The 20,941-nt window shown below is 51.3% G+C and overlaps 1 protein-coding gene across 1 annotated transcript in view; it reads right to left on the reverse strand.

The window, feature by feature from the left end:
- LOC106986547 (transmembrane protein 132B) overlaps positions 1-20,941 on the reverse strand; it is a 363,570-nt gene that overhangs the window by 84,201 nt on the left and 258,428 nt on the right. Inside the window, exon 4 of the mRNA XM_027044235.2 lies at positions 9,322-9,508. Coding sequence (XP_026900036.1) covers positions 9,322-9,508 — 187 coding nt within the window. The remainder of the gene's footprint in view (positions 1-9,321; positions 9,509-20,941) is intronic.

Consider the following 20,941-nt stretch of genomic DNA (forward strand, 5'->3'; position numbering starts at 1 on the left):
TGTGTGCCTACATGCGTGTGTGCATGTGTATATGTGCACACGTCTACATGTATGTGTGTGTATATGTGCACACACGTCTACATCTGTGTGTGCATGTGTGTTTGTGTGCACACATGTGTCTACAAGGGTTTGAGCGCATGTGTGCACGTGTCTACATATGCGTGCACACGTGTCTACATGCATGTACATGTGCATGTGCGTGCACACGTGTGTACATGTGCATATGCATGTGCACAGACGTCTACATCTGTGTGTGTGCACACATGTGCCTACATGTGTGTGTGCGTGTATATGTGCGCTCATTGCCTACATGTGCATGTGCACACTTGTCTACATGTATGTTTATGCACGTGTGTGCACACGTGTCTACATCTGTGTGTGTGCGTGTGTGTGCACACATGTGCCTACATGTGTGTGTGCACACGTGTATGAATGTGTGTGTTTCTTTCCCCATCCAATGTCATGGACCCCTGAATCCTAACAACAGGCACCTGCTGCAGACCCCAGGTTACGAGCCCTGGATTCTCCTCTGTGTGCAATGGGACGTCACTGGATGCTTTTAAAAGTGGGATGAGTGAGAAAGGGCAACACGGTCTGGTTTGTGTTGCAAAAACCAGCAGTGAAATAACACCAAGTTAGACCGTGGAGTGCGCCCTCTGACCAAAGCTGACCAGGTGCCATCTGCCATCCGATGGTGGGCTGTGTGCTGGGCGACAGAGCTGACGAACAACCACGCTGGCCTCTGGGCTCCAGGACCTCACAGCCTCGCGGGGTGGGTGGAGATATGAATAGATAACCCAAACGTGACCCTGCTCGGACCCCGGAACCTGGGAATATGGAGCATAAAGGGGTTTCAGACATGATCCAGTGAAGGATCCTGAGATGGGGAGGTTGTCCTGGATTACCCCGATGGCCCAGTGTCACCGCAGCGTCCTTGGAAGTGAAAGAGGGACGTGGGAGGGTCAGAGTCCAAGGAGATGCGGTGATAGAAACGGACCTCAGAGTGACGTGGGGCCCTAAGACAAGGAATGTGGTGGCCTCTAGAAACTGGAAACAGGCAAAGATCGGATCTTCCCCATGTGCCTCCAGAAGGAACACAGTCCTGCTGATGCTTTGATTTTTGTCCCGTAGACCCAGCACGGAATTTCCAACTTCGGGAATCGTAAGATGAATTTGTGTTGTTTAAAGGCCCTAAGTTTGTGGTAATTTGCCATAGGAGCTACAGGAGAGGAGCACAGGTGCCAAGAACAGGGCCTGGGCGCCAGGAGGCCCGTGCAATGTTAGCTGTTCCAGAAAGGCCCGCAGGAGCGGCCCTGCCTTCCTCCCCCAGCTCTTCCCCCACCCCCTTCTCCGAGGTCCTGAAACACGCCAAGCCTAATTCTGCTGCACGATGCCCACTGCTCCCTCTCGGGGCAAACACCAGGCCCTTGGAAAGATGTTTTCCTGATCTTCCTGATGCCTCTGACTCTGCCCAGCCTCTCTGTTCCGCTACCATCAGAAGTTTCTCACCACCCGAAATGACAGAACGGACTCAGCACCCTGCTGTCCCGGAAGGTGAGCACCACGAGAGCTGGGGCTCTGTTTGTCACCACTAGCTAGAACACACAAGAAGGAAAGAAGTATTTGTGCCCCGGTCCTGTAAAGTCTCGGGCCAATACAGCTGAAAAGGAATCTGATGATCTGTTGCTTTTTTTTCCTATGCGGAATAATGTACCCAGTTGCCTAGAAACTCACCAATCGTGTTCACTGTTTTATGCCAACCTTGTTGAAAGATAATGTGTTTTTATCTGCCTGCGCAGAGCTCATTTTTTAGTTTTAAGAACTGTGGTTGAAGAGTGGACTCCAGCCCTGCACGCCAAGCTACCCCTGGAAATAAATCTCTAAGCTCAAAGCTCAGTAATTGGACAGAATGCCGGAGAGAAGTGAAGGGGAGGGAAGAAAAGACAGAGCGGAGGAAGACAGACAGAAAACTTGTGCTTTCATAAAGCAAAGAAACAGGCACTGAGTTAGCATTTCCCAGGCATGGAGGGGACAGCAAAAAGACTATTTTTAAGTTGTAGATTTTAAAGATGATGCAGAAAACATCATTATTACCCTGGGTTATGACACTCCTCTTTTTAGACTGCCCTTTTTAAGACGGGATTTTTGAAAGTTTTGACCATCTGTGCTGTTCTGCTAGAAATGGAAATATCAAGTCACAAATGGTTTCCAACTCCAAAATTTCCATCAATTCCATGCTCCCCCTTTCCGGGTACCAAAACATAATGAATACAGAACACAGTGTACCCTAAATAAATGTCTGTTGTATAGCGATTGACCAGATGGATGGATGGATGGAAGGAAGGACAGATGGACAGAAGGACGAATGGAGGGATGGATGGGCAGATGGACAAATAGATGGGCAAAAGGATGGATGGACAGATGGACAGATGGATGGATGGATGAGGACAGATGGACAGATGGATGGAAAGATGGGTGGATGGATGGGCAGAGGGATGGATGGCTGGCTGGCTGGCTGGATGGCTGGATGGATGGATGGATGGATAGGTGGGTGGATGGATGGATGGATGGATGGATGGATGGATGGATGGACGGATGGGCGGACAGATGGATATATGGATGGATGGATGAGGACAGATGGACAGATGGATGGAAAGATGGGTGGATGGATGGGCAGAGGGATGGCTGGCTGGCTGGCTGGCTGGATGGATGGATGGATGGATAGGTGGATGGATGGATGGATGGATGGATGGATGGATGGACGGATGGGCGGACGGATGGACAGATGGATATATGGATGGATGGATGAGGACAGATGGACAGATGGATGGAAAGATGGGTGGATGGATGGGCAGAGGGATGGCTGGCTGGCTGGATGGATGGATGGATGGATGGATGGATAGGTGGATGGATGGATGGATGGATGGATGGATGGATGGATGGATGGACGGATGGGCGGACGGATGGACAGATGGATATATGGATGGATGGAAAGGGGGATGGATGGGTACATCACCACTGCCGCTGTTCTTTTGCAAGCCCTCCTGCCTGGATCACTGCACTGGGGCCTGCCCTGGCTTCTATGCCTGGGGTCTCTCCGTTCTATCAGGCATCCCCCAAAGCTGAAAATTTACCTCCATGAAGTAGCAATTGGCTCATCACCCAAAAGGTGCCCACAGTGTCCAATGCTACCCAGGGTCACGCAACTGTAGTAGCAAAGTTCTAAATCATAAGCTTGAGGTTGCCTTGCAGGGTAACAGTCCCCCTCAGAAGGGGCTGTGAGACTGGGCACAGTCACCGCTGACTGCCCACCCAGCAGTCTTCCCTCCTCTCCTCCCTGTCACAGCTGAGTCCCAGGTCTTCATCTCCCCATCTCTGCACCGTGGCCATATCTGACTCATGAAATCAAACTCTTGCTTTCCTCCAGGAGGAGGACCCACCACCTGCCCTGAGACCGAACCTCTGTTTGGCCTTCCCGCAAAGTTTGACAGACAGGACTGCATGTGGCCAGAGCGTATAATGGCCGTGATGAAAATACGGACGACTAAATATTACAGAGCGCTTCCAACGTGCCAGGCCAACGTGCTAACACCGTCCCTGCAGGATTTCACTGAATCCTCACAAAACTCTATAAGGCAGGAAATACCATTTCACAGACGAGGAAACAGTTTCACAGACGTGATGTGCCCACAATAGCAAAGCTAACAGTTCAAATTTCAGTCTAGAAAGGTTCACCCAATAGCCTGTACTCTTGACCAAAATGTTTCCCTGCCGACTCCCTGAAAGGTGGAAATGATTGACATTTTCCCAGGATGTACATCAGCCCAGTAAAGCAACAGGGTAACAAAGCCGGAAAGGTAGAGACAGTCACTAACTCTACACAAGAGTTGAAGGTGCTTGAGTCCTCCTGGGTTGCTTTCCAACCGCATACGTGACCTTTCCATTTGCCTGGATGTCGTAAGCATGTTCGTATTCGTTGGGTCTCAGTCTGCGTAACACCGCTGTGCGATACACAGGACTGGGATTCTAACTTGGAAGTTCACAGGTGAGAAATGAAAGCAAAGGCAAGTTAACTGACCCCGGGAGGCCACAGCGAGAAGGAGAGGCCAGCTGGGCTCTGCCCTCAGGTCTCTTCCAGCCCCAGGGGTTAGAGGAAGCCAACAGCCCCAGCCCCTGGGGGGTCCACATCCTCCAGAAGGAAAGGCTTTGTGTGTAAACGAAGATCAGATCGCCAGGCCTGTGGTGGCTCTCCTGTGGGATCCTCCGAAAGAGCAGAGTGCGTTCCTAATGGCAGAAAAGCAGTGCCCCCAGGAGCGGGGAGCTGTCAGAGGTGGTGGGTTGGCTGGGGTTGACACTGAGGTCCAGAAAGCTGCTCGGAAAGCAGCCCGGGGAGGCAACAGAAGAACGGATCGTGAGAGGAAGGATGGAGAGCTCGGGGTACACAGCCTGAGGAGGACCAGGAGGGGAGACTGGGGTCCCGTACCAGGGGGAAAATAACACCCCCCAAGGACGCCCACGTCATAACCCCCAGAACCGATGGGGATGTTACTCTGCACGGCAAGAGGGAAAGTGAAGGCTCTCGAGATGAGATGAGATTTTCCTGCCTCATATCCAAGAGAACCCAATGTCATTACAAGGGTCCTTATAAGGGACAGAGGCAGGCAAGAGGCTCAGAAAGGAGACACAATGACAGAAGCAGAGGTCTGAGTGGTACGGAGCCAGGAGCCAAGGGGAGCGGGCGGCCTCGGGGAGCTGGAAAGGGCAGCGAATGGATCCGCCTCCCTCCCAGCCTCGAGAAGGACGCAGTCTTGCTGATACGTTGATTGTAGCCCAGGGAGACCCATGCCAGACTCTGGCCTGCAGACTATAAGACAGGGACCTTGTGTTGCTTTAAGCCATTAAGTCTGGAACGATTTGTTACAGCGGCAAAAGGGAATTAACACGGTAAATGAGAGCTCCAGCCAGTGGACTTGGGTTCCGATGGTAAATAGAACCATTCATTCCCTTGTTGAGCAAATGCCGTACATGGGGCACCATGCACCGTGCTGAGAAAACGCCTGGTGGTCGGAGCAAACACGGTCCCTCCCATCAAGCAGCTCGTGACCAGTATCTGCTTAGCAATCTACTTCTGCCCAGCTCCAATGTGCCCCTCATCACCTGCTCTGTGAAAATGGATCTGAGTCCTTAACATTTTTCCTTCGCCGAAAGGCAAGGTGTGGAGCTTTGCCCATAAGGGTGCCGGAGAGACGGTGCAGAGGGAAAGGGTTTGCTTTCTGATTGTGGCGCTCTCTCTGTGGGCCGCTGCCGTGCCCTCGCCGTGACTTCTCCGGCACAGGTGGCTGCCTTCGTGGGCAGCTCCCGCGGCAGCCGGCAGCCCGCAGCTCTACCCAGCATCCACCTTGAGTGCCCCGACAGCAAGTGCCTCTGAGGAGACGCGTCCCTGTAAAGTGCGGTCCTCAAAATTCCAGCGAGTTGCACCGGTCGGCCACCTCAGCAACTTCTCCACATTCATTGAGCCGTGACTGTACCCCCTCCCCGATAAGGTCTGGATCTCAGGGCGGGGGGATCCTCTTCCTTGGGCACGCGCTCTCAGCCCTCGGGCGGGGGGTACTCCTGATGTCTTCCATCCAGACATTCTTGAGCGTTCTCTTCACTTCTCACTAAGCAACCCCTCATTTTCCAATCCTTGTCAGAATTAATAACTTTTTAAATCAAACTTTCCCTGTTCAAATTCTTTCTCCTGATCGGAGCCAGGCCAAGACAGATGTGCACAAACATATAAATAAGCATGAACTGGAGACAAGTCAGCAAGAATATAAGGACGGAACTAAGTTGGTCTGAGCGGCCGGGAGAGGCCTCTCCAAGGTGACCTTTAAGGTGAAAAGAGACGAGAAACCAGCCCAGTGGAGCATTCCGGCCGGGCCTGGGACTCGGCATGGCTGGGTTCTGAACGCACAGGCTTCTGGTGAACAGGACACATTTGGACGTCAGAGTCACATCGTGCAATAAAACCAGAGCCGGCGTCCGTTCCCTGGACGGGCTCTGGTTCCTTAGGTGACCCAGCCCCAGTGCCCTGCCTCCAGCCTGGGGTGGGGGGGCCCTCGTTCCTGCCAGGCTTCCCGACTCTCTTCTGTTCTGTGTCTGGCTTCTCATCTGTCCTAATTCCCGCGTACCCGAGGGCTTGCACTGAAATGACTCTGTTTGAACTAGGAAAGTGGCTTCTGCTTCTGGGTACAACCCCATACAATAACAAGGCCCTTTTGTTCATGCCTGTGGACAAGTCTCACAGCACCTTTATATCATGCAGCAGAAGTTGTCCAGAGTTAGCTGCCACTGAGAAGGAAGAAAAGAGGTGGAGAGTAGGAGGGGGTTTGGGGGAGGAAGGGAGGGGGAGGGAAGGAGAAAGGAAGGGGAGGGGGGAGGGGAAGGAAGAAAGGAGGGGGGAGGAGGAGAAGGGAGGAGGGACCGGAGGAGGGGGTGAGGGGAGGTGGGAGAGAGAAGGGGAGGAGAAAGGGGAGGGGCGGGGGAGGAGAAGAGGGGAAAGGAGGGGGAGGGGCAGGGGAAAGGAGAAGGAAGGGGTGGGGAAAGGAGGAGGATGGGGGAGGAGGGAGGAGGAGGGGGAGGTAGGGGGAGGGGGGGAGGGGAGAGAAGAGGGAGGGGAGGGGCCTGGCAGGAAGGGAGAAAGGGAAGGAGCACACAGAAGGTACTTCCCTGCTAAGCAGGTAGGCAGAACCGCCCCCACGCCCCCCCCCCCCGAAGGCCACCCCTTGGCAGTTGTGGGTTTGGAGAGCAGCTCAAACAACCGATTTCAAGAAGATGAACTACCAAGCTCGGTACCACCGGTCCCACTGTCCCACCGCAAACTTTCCTAAATAGCTCTGGTCCCCTGGGGTCATTTTGAAGCCGCTCCTCACAGTGATTTAAGAGATTGTGATACAAAACACCACTCAAGGATCCAACGATCCAACACTTTCCTGACAAAAGGAATTAAAGCCCAAAAGCAAGAAACCTTCCCTAGGTAAAGATTGACCAGATGGGGAGCAACATGCAGCATCTCATAGTCAGAGACATGCCTCCACCTCCCCCGACCCCCCCACCTTCCCCCACCACCCCCCACCCCCGGTGCTGAGCCCAGGCACCTGTCAGGAAGACACGGGGTCAAGGAGGCTGGCCCCTGCAGAGACTGTCAAAGCCTACCTGCTTTTCCTGATCTGCCAGGTTCTTCCTTCCTGTGTGGGTTTCACCATCTCCTTCTCTTCCCCTCCCCCTGACTCTGTCCTGTCCCCATGAGGGACACCCCACTCAGCCAAGAGCCATCAGTGAGGTCTTCAGGCATCATGAGAGAGGCTGTCACCACAGCCAAAGAGCATTTGAGCGTCTGCAGCAAAGGTCCATCAGGAAAGGTTATCCCAAGAGACGAGACTAATATCTCCCGAAGCCCAGAACGACAGAATAATTGTCCCCGCTGCCAGGCACTCTGCTCAGAAGGGTACTTCCGGCAAGATGCTAAACTCAAGTTCTGGCCAAGGATGCGTCGTTGCAAGTTGCGCCAACACAGCCCTACAGCAGTCGTAAACGACGCATCACCATCCATCACTTGGCTGTGTTCTGACACAACTTTTTCCACAGACACAGGAGGCAGACTGGATTTGGTCTGCGGGCTGCACTCGGCCAACCAGGAGTCTATCTCCCTGCCTGGTTCCAGCCTCCTTTCTGGCTCCTCTCCGAACCGGCACCTGCCAATCAGAGGAGAGCATGATGCCCTCCCTTGAAATTCCGTCCTCAGAAGCAATGGGAGGCTGCGGGATCCCCAGTGAATCAACTGCTACACATTAAGCATAGAGCAAAATTGTAAGGACTCGGAGTAAAGATGTAACCCAACCTCAGCCAGATCTAGGTTGATCTGGAGAATCAGAACGGCCTCCTTCTGCCTTAAAATCTACATCCATCGATCTCTGCCCCTTTCCAGGGCCATTTCCCGCTGGTTGTGGCTCTGCCCCAAAACCACCATGCAGATTGTTGCTCATGGGGGTAAACTCCATCAGGCTAACTTTCAAGAATTAGATGAGCCCAGTAGCCTGGATTAAAGCATGTTCTTTCACCAGCATTCGTTTCCAGCATATATGAACTGTCTCAGGCATTGTTCTAGGTGCTGGGGTCACAGATGTGGACACGACTGACCAGAACCCTACCTCCACGGATCTCACTTTGCAGGGAGGACACGGGTAGTGAGCCCTGCACCTCCAACACCAATGACATCTATGAAGAAGGTGAAACAGCGTGGTGACGTGGGCAGACAGTGATACAAAGGGGGACAGAGAGCCAGTTCTGGCCAACGTGGCTGGGGAAGGGTGCATCTCTGAACAGTCAAGTTGAAGAGAAGGAGCCAGGCTTGGGGAGACTTTGGGAAAGTGTTTCAGCCACAGACGAGAATAAGAACACAGATACAGAATTGCAGAATTAATTGGAGGATGTAGGGTTTCGTTTACAAGGATCTTAACCCTGGTATCCAACTTGAGTATGAATGACAGAAGCACCCACAGATTGCCCTAGAATATCTGGGTGTTGACCCCCACACTTTGGTCCCAGACAGGAAGGTCAAAGCAATGCAGAATATTTCATGTTCCACTGAACATGTCCGGTGTGGAAAAGGGTATTAGGAATGCAGCGTTCCCCAGGGATTGATCATCCCTGTGGCCCACCGGCACTGTCCTTTTTACGTTCTGGAACCTCATGCGTGACCCTGTGCTCTGGTGTGGTCCCCGAGCCTGGTCGCGAAGGGAGCTTCAACCAAAGTCAGAAGAAAAATCTGGTCACTCCAGGCCAGGCACAGAAACACAACAGGTTCTGTGGACTTCAGGACCTTATGCAGGCTCAGTTGGTCAGATCCTAACAAGGCTCCTTCAGTCCAGCAGCACTTTTCAGTTGTCCAGCCCCCACGCTCCCTGGGAACTTCCTGGCGAAGTCGAGTGACCCGGGCCGCTCGCTCACATGCAAAGCACTGTCCCCACGCAGACCCCTGATACAGCACTTAGTCCTGATGTGGGCACAGACTGAGACGATAAAGGACAAGGGCTCCCCGGGAAACGTTCCCCAATATCCACAAGGAACAGAGATTTACAGTAGACCCCAAATAGTTTCCAGGAAGGCATTATGGGAAGTAGGTAAATAAAACGTAATCTAAGTGCATTTCCTTTGCTTCAAGAACTTCATCAAGAGCATAAAAAATAACAGATTATAAAACGCTTCATGTTTCTTTGAGTATTAAATCACTCAAAGAAAACTTCCTGGTGACCCCCTTCCGAAGCTCAAATTTCTCACCATCGCAAGAGGGACAATGCCCACGAAGGATGTCTGGCTGACAAAGATCTCGGAGACGGCCAGCTCGCTCATGGAGTCCTCCACTGGGTATTCCACCTGCCAGGTGATGGGCTGGGCCCCGGCCAGGCCGCTGCTGTTGTCGACCCCAAAGTCCACTTGCAAGATCTCGTAGAAGGAGCCATTTGTCCTGGAAAACAAACACATACGAAAGTGCCATTTAAAACCTGATGCTCAGCAGAACATCAAGAGTGTAATAAATTGTCACCCTCCTCCTTGCCAATCGAAAGGGTGACTGCCAACTTCAACAGAGCACACGGCGGTGCTGACAGAGCCTCCAAGCACCGCACGCAGCAAGGGGCCCTGAGCCTCCTGTCTGGTGTCGCCCCCACCCAACGCATGCCCATGCCACCATCCAGCACCACGCACGGCAAGGCGCCCTGAGCCTCCTGTCTGGTGTCACCATTGTTCCAGTCCTGCGGCAAGTCCGGGATTCTGGCTACTTCTACTTTTACTTAGCTGTGTCTCTGGACCAGTGGTTCAAACTCTGAGCTTTAGGATTTGGGAAGAATGGGCTGGTGGGAGAATCACGAGACCAAGTGTGGGAAGGACTCCCTAGCTTCCTGGTTCGCTACATAACTATGAGCAACATATAAGATAGTACAGTAGACTGTTCATTTCATGAGCCCGAAATGGGATGAGATGTAAAGAATCCACCTGCCTTAATTCATGGAGCGACAGCGCTGCATGTGTTTTTGGAAGCGGGGAAGAAGGTGGATGGGGCATTTATAGGTGAAAAAGACCAATGGCATTCTCAATAATATTTTTGTACACAGGGAGCGTCTTATCATTGACAGGGACGTTGTAAATTATAGGCTGACTATCGTACCAACATAAGTCACCGAACAGAGTTAAAACAGAAGCCAGCCAGCACAGGACTTGTGAGTGATTCCTGCTGTAGCCTCTTCCCACCCTGGTGCTAGCTTTATCCCCAGCCAAGGAATATGACGGCAGAGTAACTGATTCACAGTCGCCCAAGACCTGAGTCACACGAACCAACTTATTCCTTTCCTGCCAGTGGGCCTGCCTGGACCCAAGTGGGCCTGGAAGCCTCTGCCCTGCCTTTTAGGGTCTGGACAGGGTCTTCAGTTTGAACCCCCAACGCGCAACCTGTGAGGAAAGAGTTTGGAAATGAACCTGGGCAGGCTGCTTGGCCCCCAGAAGTCTGCTACCATGGACAGCTCCCTTTCCCCGGCCAACTCCCAAAGAGGGTCAAAACCACAGGGTGCTGGCGAGAGGGAGGCATCCAGGCGCCCAAGACCTCATTCAGACACAGCAATAGTATTGACAGAACTGACCTGCCCCGTACAGAATTCCACACAAATCAGAACCACACCAGACTCCACACAGAATTGGTCGCATCTCACCTTTTCCCACGCAGCCAAGGGCCTAAGAAACTCCGATGTTGCTCTGTCTCATCCAGTGGCCACTAGTCTGAAGCAGCTACTTAAACCGAAACATAACTTTATTAAGGTAACACAGCCGGGTGTTCCCTGCTGAGCTGAGGCTGGGTGTGGGACTTGCGAGCTGTGAGTCCTCAAGTATCTATTTGTCGTGTTGTTCTGCATGGGGAGGACAGTGTTTGCTGCATAGAGACCCCAGGCCTTGTGAGAAGGTGGACAGTGGGCATGCATGGGGACCACCCCCCCCCAGGGGACGCTGATTTACTGGGCATCTTTAGTGAGAAGGCACAGAAGGGGGGGATTAAGGGCTGACCCTGAGCTGCCGAAGGGATTTCAGGGTCTCAGGAACTTAGGGACCCGCTCCACGACCCTCGTTCCCCACCCACCACACTCCGGCCTGAAAAATCTCCTCTCTGGTCACAGGATTTCCTCACTTCTCCATCTGCTGCGTGTCCTCCTGTAAGAGACGCTCGGTCCTTTCAGACCAGATCTTCGATCCCTCTGGACCGTGTGCCGTGCTTGTAACCACGACTGGAGGGCAGCTTCCAATACCTCCTGGTTTCTCAGCATTCAGTGGATCCCAGCAAAGCGAACGCCAAGAAAGTGATAACTTTCTGCTATTGGCAGCTTAATCCTGCTAAATCTGCACTCTGGTCTCGGGGTACAGAAGCAGCCGGTCTTTGGGCAAAGAGGGCAGCCCCATTCTCCGTGGGTCCTTCCTTCTCCTCTCTGACTGTCCAGCCCATGAGCTGGACCAGCTATGGGACTCTGCCCAAGTCCAGCTAGAAACGGATCAACAACCAACTCAGAGTCACTTTTATGCACAAGTTTTTATTTTAGGTCATTTCCCTCCAACCGGAAAGGCGGTCTTTTACTTTTAGGCAGCTGTCGTGCATGCTAATAAGGCCATTTCCATGGAAATGGGTTTATAATTATTAACTACCTGCTCCTGATCTACTCTTGATAAGCCTTTCAAACTTAGAACAGTGTTTCATGATCCTCTCGACTTAATAATTACCAACTGCCTTTGAGGAACCTGGATCAGTACTTCAGCCATGAGACATTCATTAGACATTTTTCCCCGGGGTGGAGAAGTGAGTGCGTGCGTGTGTGTGTGCGTGCGTGTGTGCACACGTGTGCATGTGTGTGTTGGCAGAGGTCAGGCAGGAAATGGGGCTCGGCGGCTCCTCCCCTCGAGTGAGAGCATACAGCATCCTCCTGAAAGGACTTGGTTCCCAAAGTCCTGTAGAAACTGCTTCAATAAAAGCTGAGCCTCTTTCCTGGGACCCTGGGACCCCAGAAGTGGGGCTGGGACAGCTTTTAAATGCACAGTGTGGCTACCGCTCAGACATGTCAGCAAGAAGGAGAGGGAGGGATGGGGCAGGAGAGGGGAATGGGGGCCCAACCCAGCAGCCTGTCCCCTGCAGCCACACCCAGCCATTTCTCAGCATATAACCCAAGACGATAAATAATTATAGCTGGGGTTTTGTTTTGTTTTGTTTTGTTTTGTTTTTGTTGTTTGTTTGTTTGGTTGGTGGTGGAAGGGGACAGGGATGGGAAAGGAGGAATGAAGTGGGGAGGGGGGTTCAAAAGCTTGAACTCCTCTTGGGGCGCTGGGTGGCTCAGTCAGTTAAGCATCTGACTTCAGCTCAGGTCACGATCTCACGGTCTGTGGGTTCAAGCCCCACGTCAGGCTCTGTGCTGACAGCTCAGAGCCTGGAACCTGCTTTGAATTCTGTGTCTCCCTCTCTCTCTGCTCCTTCCCTGCTCACGCCCTGTCTCTCTCTCTCTCAAAAATAAACACACACAAAAAATTTTTTAATCAAAAGCTTGAACTCCTCTCCAGTAAACTATGCCATTTACATAGATTTTTTTACCCCTCCCCACAATCCCCACAAACTTCTAGATGGTTCTGAGCTACCAGGCTGAGATGCTGAAGCTTTCCCCACATGAGTTTTCCTAGAAATGGAGCAAGAGAGGCTGACCCCTGTCAGGGTCTCTGTCTTAAGAGCCTTTCTCTGGTCAGTACTTTTTAAATGAGCACAAAGCAAGGAACATACTGCCCATGACTGCAATGAACAAATGCCCCAGAGTAGATCTGCTGGTTACTCACAGTAAGTACGAGGAGACTGAAATATGCCATCCCATCTAGACTGTTCACCCCGTGAGGACAAGGATGTGCCTGTAGCAGCTGGCACAGTACCCAGAAGATTGTAGGGATTCAATACGTATTTGTTTAATTCATCGAACATACTTAAAAGGCCCAGCAGGACATCCTGTAAAATTCCGGGGAGTGTCATTTGCCTTCTGGGACACAAGGAGCTACCAGTCAGCTGAATTCTGAGCTATATTCTTATGCCTGCCTGGCAAGTATATTTATATACTCTTTGCTTTGAGAAGGTATGTCTGTCTCCACCATTACAATGTAATTCTCTTCTTTTTTTTTTTTTTAAGACTTTGTTGTCGTTTTTTTCCCCCAACAATTTTAGGTTCACAGCAAAATTGAGGGGAGGGTATAGAGATTTCCCATATTCCCCTGCCCCCCAACAAGCTTCCCCTGTTATCAACATCCCCACCAGATGGTACATTTGTCATCATCAATGAACCCACACTGACACATCACCATCACCCGGAGTCCATGATTGACGTTATGGTTCACTCTATTGGTCGGGACAAATTTATGACACAGATCTGCCATATGGTGACGTATAGAGTATTCTCACCACCCCAAAAATCCTCCGGGCTCTGCCTATTTACCCCTCCTCCACTCAATGCCTGGCAGCCACTGATCTTTTACTGTCTCCATGATTTTGCCTTTTCCGGAATGTTCTATCATTGGAATCCTATGGCACGCAGCCTCTTCAGATTGGCTTCTTTCACTTAGTGATATGCACTCAGGGTTCTTACACATGTTTCATGGCTCGATAGCTCATTCCTTTTTGGTGCTGATAACATTCCACTGTCTGGATGGACCATGATTCGTTTATCCATTCACTGAAGGACATCTTGGTTTGTGGACCTAGGTTTTCAACTTCTTTGGGTAAAATACCAAGGAGCATCATTGCTGGATGGTAGGAACCTAATTCTTCAAAGGCCAAAACCTATTATAACACCACAGTCACTATGGTCCCTGGCACATTCATTTTACCCAATGACATTTATTAAGCAGATACGATGCGTCAGGCACGGAGAATTCATTCATTCATATACAAATCGATAAGACCACTGTCTTACTAATCAGGTAAATAAATAAGGTAAGTCCTGGTCATGAAAAATGCTCTCCTAAAAATAAAATAGACTTGAACTTTAAAAAAAAAAAAAGCTAAAGTTTTTTCAATTAAAAAATTTTAAGTACAATTTTAAAATAGTCCATTTTTACTTTTAAAAAATTTTAAACATTTACTTATTTTTGAGAGAGAGTGAGTGTGTACACAAGTGGGGGAGGGGCAGAGAGAGAGGGAGACACCGAATCCAAAGCAGGCTCCAGGCTCTGACCTGGCAGCACGGAGCCCGGCGTGGGGCTCGAACTCACAGACTGCAAGATCATGACCTGAGCCAAAGTAGGACACTTAACCAACTGAGCCACCCAAGCACCCCATTTTTACTTTAGACTAGACTACCGATCACAACTGGAGACAATGAAAGGTGTTCAGGGCCTGCCCCTGTAAGAAACTGACATTTGAGCTGAGACCCAAAAGCATGAAGAGAACCAAACAGATCCTCAGCAAATGTTTGTCAAAGAAATGAGTAAATCTATTTTGAGCTTGAAAAAAAAAGTCATGGGAAAGTTTATCCCAAACCATCAGCATGAACACAAGGTGCTAAGTGAAAAAGAACATCCAGTCTTTGTTCAAACACCACCTGCTCAGTAAATCCTCTTCTGACCACACTACCCATCCCTCATCCCCCAACCCTACAATTGAGACCCATTAGCCAGACCCATGTTTTCTATAGCGTTTACCTTTTAACATAGCAAGTGACTGACTGATTGGTTGATTGATGGATTGATGGATGGATGGTTTGGGGGCACGTCTGAGTGACTCAGTTGGTTAAGCATCTGACTCTTGATCTCAGCTCAGGTCATGATCTCACAGTTTGTGAGTTTGAGCCCCACATCAGGCTCTCTGCTGGCAGCATGGAGCCTGCTTATAATTCTCTCTCTCCTGCCTCTCTCTCTCTCTGCCCCTCCCCTGCTCACTCTGGCGCTCTCTCTCTCTCTCTCTCTCTCTCTCTCTCTCTCTCTCTCTCACACACACACACACACACACACACACACACACACATGCACACACACATATAGATGGAGGTTCTTTGCCTGCTCTGTGTCCTCAGCACTTAGAACCCTGCCTAGGACATAGTTGGTGCTCATTAAACATCTGCTGAATGAATTAATCAATGAATACCAAACAACAGCGGGAGTGATATCTCAGAGGAATATGTGCCTAGGGAACTCAGAGACCAGATGCGGGAAGGAGAGAGAAATTGGCAAGTCAGGGAAGGCTTCCTGGAGGAGGCTAGACTCGGGCTGATCTTTGAACAATAGGTTAGTAAGACAGGCAACTACTACAGCCCATTGCTTGGGATCTCTCATCACACCCTTTCCCCTCCCCTCCAGACACCCTTCCCACTCCCCACCTGCCCCCAACACCAGCCCTCCGGGAGAGGAGAGAAACAATCTCTGGTCATCAATGCCATCGACGGAGCAGAGGCTCTGTCTGCCCTGCAGCTCTTCTCATCACGCGCTAAGGGCCAGCTCTCAGCATCCGGCGCGAATAAATCATCTCCTGCTGCAATCCCATAAAATCCAGCCACTACCTCCTCATTGCTGTTTTGTCAAAGGCAGCACGGCCTGCACTCGCTGTGGAAAGGATGTTTCAGGCTGACGAATCAGCCAGTGGTTGGCAGTCAGAGATCTAAAAATATGTAACGGCCATGAGTCTTGAGCAGGGACTTCTCATCTTTCGGTCTCAAAACAGTCTCTCCTCGTTGGTTTGATTTTCTGTCTTCCCATCATCAAATTCCTACATAGAACTTTGAAAAAACAAATTCTGAGACGATGTCGAATGGGAATAGTCCAAGCATAGAGGCTCCTTTACTGCATTCCTGGTTGACTACGAAGGCTACAGAGGTTACGACGGGGTCCACTGAGCTGCAGGTGGCCAGAGCCACACTTCATTAACTGACCCATTACCTTGTTTTTACAAAATTTGAACTAATTGCGAGTATTTTTTTAAATTTTTTTAAAGTTTTTATTTACTTTTGACAGAGAGAGAGCGAGCGAGCGCAAGCTGGGGAGGGGCAGAGAGAGAGGGAGACACAGAATCTGAAGCGGGATCCAGGCTCCGAGCTGTCAGCACAGAGCCCAACACGGGGCTCAAACCCACGAGCCGTGAGATCATGACCTGAGCCAAAGTCAGATGCTTAACCAACTGAGCCACCCAGGCACCACTAGTCACGAATATTTTTTAAGTTTATTTATTTTGAGAGAGAGAGAGAGAGCACAAGGGGAGGGGCAGAAAGAGAGGGAGACAGAGAATCCCAAACAAGCTCCATGCAGGGCTCGAACTCTCGAACCACGAGATCATGACCTGAGCCGAAATCAACAGTCGGATGCTTGACCAACTGAGGCACCCAGGTGCCCCAGTTGCCGATGTTTTTAAAAGCAGAACATCCACACCCACCCCCCATAGAAATGGGGTTTCTGGCTTCTTTGGGGAAACGGGGTGCCTACATTCCCATGTGGGCACAGTCAGCAGGGGCAACGGGATGCCATCCCCACCAATGGGGCTGCAAGTCCACAATAAGCTCCTTTCTTCGTGTATCGTGTCCCTCAGGTCCCTGTAGACATTTGTGATCTCTGAGAAAACACATTTCATCTTTGAGCTTCTAGTAAACACCTTGCGAGCTGTGTTTCCAGCTCACAAATGACTCCTTGTTCTCCTGGGAACGTGTCTCCCTCTGCCCTCCTGCCCGGGGGTTCGCGTGAGGTCCAGTCTCTAGCCACGGCTCTGGCCTCGGTGCTAAACTCTGACCTCAACTGGGTGAAGAACACTTCCTGGCAGGTGTGAGATCCTCCTCGAAGGTTCCCAACCTGGCACAGGAAGAGTTCACAGTGTCCCCATCTGTTGTACACAGATGTTCGTTGTGGCGTTTTCCATAACAGTCGAAAAGTGAAAACAGCCCAACCAGCCAATGGGAATTGACGGCCGATGGGTACAGAGCTTCTCTGGGGGGGTGATGAAAATGTTTTGAAATTAGTGGCAACGATTCCATTTTATGAATCTACTAAAAAAAAAAAATCTGGGAATCTACTAAAAAAAAAAAAAACACCACCGATGGTATACTTTTAAAAGGAGGCATTTTATGGTGTGTTAATTATATCTTAATTTTAAGTAAAAAAAAAAAAAACCCCAAAAGAATGAGAGGGGAAAATCAAGTCACAAAAGGATATGTATGGCATGATATTTTTTATAAAAATGGTAAACTCATGTGCAACCACTCTTTATACAGTTTATATTAAAAACCATAAACACAGGCATGGTAAATGATAATGTCTCCCTCGGAGGAGGGAGAGAGAGAAGGACACCAGCAAGAGGTATGTAAAGGCTTCGATTAGATGTGGAATATTGATTTCTTTTAAAATTTGAAGAAAATAGGGGCGCCTAGGTGGCTCAGTGAGTTAAGCGTCTGACTTCGGCTCACGTCATGATCTCGCGGTTCATGAGTTCAAGCCCTGCGTCGGGCTCTGTGCTGACAGCTCGGAGCCTGGAGCCTGCTTCGGATTCTGTGTCTCCCTCTCTCTCTGCCCCTCCCCTGCTCATTGTCTCTCTCTCTCTCTCTCTCTCTCTCTCTCTCTCTCTCTGTCTCATTTAGTTTCTTCTCCTTGGGTTTAACTCTCAAATACGTAGTTCCCAGACTCTCCATCTGACTCCTAAAACGGCTCCTAAGAACCAACCCACTGCCCCACTTTCCAACCGCAGGAAAAGGAAAGGAGAGTCGTCTTCTTTTTCTGCCTTTAAATATTTTAAAGCACCTCGCAGACCGGTATGGGCGACCTTATTTTTGCTTCCCAGCAGCTTCCCAGAGCTGAAAACGATACATCTCAGAAACGAGCGAACACTTAGGCACCTGCGCGAAACCCAGGACTGTCTCTCGCGCTAACACTCGCCCGTCACTTCCAGCTGATTCGATGTTGTCAACGTCACCGTGACAAGCCCGGAGACAGCTCTAAGACAACCGCCACAATTAGCTCTTTCTTCCCTCTGCCTCTGCCTTTCTGACGTCCCCAAAACCAGCTCAAACCGACTTCCAAAATACAACTTTTCTGAGTCGGCCCCCCGTGTCTTCCTATCGCCAACCTCAAGGGAAACGCTTGTTATATAAGCGACCCAAAGGGGCGCCTGGGTGGCTCGGTTGGTTAAGCGTCTGACTTCGGCTCAGGTCGTGATCTCGCGGGTTCGTGAGTTCGAGCCCCGCGTCAGGCTCTGCGCCGACAGCGGGAAGCCTGCTTGGGATTCTCTCTGTCTGCCTCCATCTAGGCCCCTCCCCAACGAGTGCACGTGCTCTCTCTCTCTCTCTCTCTCTCTCTTTGTGAAAATAAATAAACTTTAAAAAAGAAGTCTTGGGGCACCGGGGTGGCTCAATTAGTTAAGCATCCGGCTTCAGCTCACGTCATGATCTTGTGGTTTTGTGTTTGAGCTCCGAGCTGGGCTCTGCACTGACAGCTGGGAGCCTGCTTAGGATTCTCTCTCTCCGCTCCTCCCCCATTCGCACCATCTCTGGTTTAAGTAAGTTTAAATAAACTTAAAAATATTAAAAAAAAAAAAAGACAACAGTGAAGCCCCCTCTGCCCTCTGCCAACCAAAGTTATTATTCATTTTCTTACTGCCCCCCCCCCCCAAGAGATAGCGGTGCATGTGTGAGCACGAACACGCGCGATGCTTCGCCTCGCTCTTACGCGCACGGGGCACACCGAATGCCCGGTCTGCCTCTAGAGCGGCGCCCTCTGAGCCCCAGTCCTCTGAGTCGGGAGGACTCTGGTGGTCCTCCCCGATGATGGCGGCACCGGCCACATGGCCCCATCCGACCACAGCGGCCAGCAAGGGCAATCCCCCAGAAGGCACGTGGGGAGCCGCGGTCCTGCCCTTGGCACAGGGACAGCCTGGCTGAGGCAGGTCACGCAGCGGGGAGGGCAGCCTCCAGGACCCGGTGCCGTCCGCCTCCGGAGTCCACGCAGAAGACACGACACGTACCAGTCACTTACCTGGGCCCGCACATCACTGAGAGATGACAAGGTCCCCAGCTCTGTGCCAGGCCCCGTTACGCGTACAATGGGAGAGTGCAGAGCAGAATCTCACTCGGGGAAACTCTACTTACTTTGCCAAGAGTCTGCTTCTCAGTGCAAAACCTTCCTCCTGACGCGTTGCTCAGGATTACTCTGCGCCTGCCCTGGGAAGGGCCTCATTAAACGGGGGATTCTTCTCCTGCCTGATGGGAGGGCTGGCTCCTTCCAGTGAGAGCAGCTGCTAATGAGGTCCCGGGGTCGTGCCCTGTTCAGGCTGGTTAGCGGGCTATTCCAGGTGGCCGCGAAGACCATCTATAAGTCACGCACCCTGCAGGCTTGCCTGGTCACCAGGGGCCAGCCGGCAGCCACAATCAGTGCCAATTTATTCCTGGTCCTGGTGTTTTCCCTGCTGAGATACTGGAGCGACATCCTGCCCAAAGGACTACGCGGGGCTCTCCGTTACGGGGACTGCCCCAATTAGATGACCAGGGCTGTGTTCGCGGCCGACCGAGCAAAGATCGGGCCGGACTGGGCTGCCTGCGGCACTGGGTCAGAGGAATGCTCACCTTCACCTACGGCAAGATTTCAAGGTCACAGACATGTGCCTGTCAGCACCAGGGGAAGTCACTGCCCGCAGACAGAGCGGTGGGGTGTACGAATCATGAAGTTTCACCTACAGCCTGGACTTCTCTCCCAACTTCCAGACTCTCTTTTCCAATTGCACACTGGGCGGCTCCCGTTGAGGGTCTAACAGACATCTCAGACCTGATCCTGAGCTTCGGCCCCTCGCCACACACTTCTCTGCCATCGAAGGCCACTCCGTCCACCCGCCCAGACGCTCAGGTGGACCCCTCGTTCATCCTGAACCCTTCTTCCCTGGCTAGCCCACACCCGATCTGCCCAGAAAGCCCTCCAGTTCTGCCTGGGAGACATACATCTGTAATGCCTTCACTTCCCGTGTCCTCGACTGCCACACGGGTCCCCACTCCACTCTTCCCTCCATGGCAGCCCGAGTCTTGTTAAAACAGAGGTCAGGTATCTTCAGTCTCCTTTTTTTTTTTTTTTTAAGTTTATTTATTCTGAGAGAGAGAAAGAGACAGCATGAATCGGGGAAGGACAGACAGAGGGAGAGAGAGAGAATCCCAAGCAGGGTCTGCACACTGTCAGCACAGAGCCTGGCGTGGGGCTGGAAGCCACGAAACCATGAGATCGTGACCTGAGCCAAAATCAAGAGTGGCATGCTTAACCGACTGAGCCACCCAGGCACCCCTGGTATTTTCACTCTTCTGTTCAAAACCCTTCAAAAATTCTCATCTCATCCACATAAAAACGCAAGTCCTTACAAGGATCTCTAAGGCCCTACACACCCGGAACCCCCTTCCCCCGGTGCCTGCTACGTCCCTGACACTTTTGCTGTCCCCTGTCCCCGCGGCTCCCCCAGCATCAGGCACACTGCTGCCTCGGCTCTCCCTTCCATCTGGACCCCTCTGCCCGGCGATATCGGCACCACATACGCCCTCACCGTCAGGACCTGCCTCAAATGTTACCTTCCAAGCAAGGTCCTCGTTAGTGACCCTGCTGAAAGACCCATGTCATCCACCAGCGACTCCTGTCACCCTCCCCTGCTCTTTCTCCATAGCACTCAACACCACAAACACACTAGATTTTATTTACTAGCCTTGCCTATTGGCTGTTTCTGTCTACTAGACTGTAAACTCAGTGGGGCCAGGGATTTTTCTTTCTGTTCCCTGCAATACCTCCAAGACCTAGAAAAGCACTTGGCCCACAGTAGGTCCTCCATAAATATGTCATGGATGAATGAATGAATGAATGAATGAGCTGGGAACCTCAGAGTTCGTGCTTTGACACCATACCT

The sequence above is a fragment of the Acinonyx jubatus genome, chromosome D3, assembly GCF_027475565.1.
Source record: "Acinonyx jubatus isolate Ajub_Pintada_27869175 chromosome D3, VMU_Ajub_asm_v1.0, whole genome shotgun sequence".
Lineage (NCBI taxonomy): Eukaryota > Metazoa > Chordata > Mammalia > Carnivora > Felidae > Acinonyx > Acinonyx jubatus.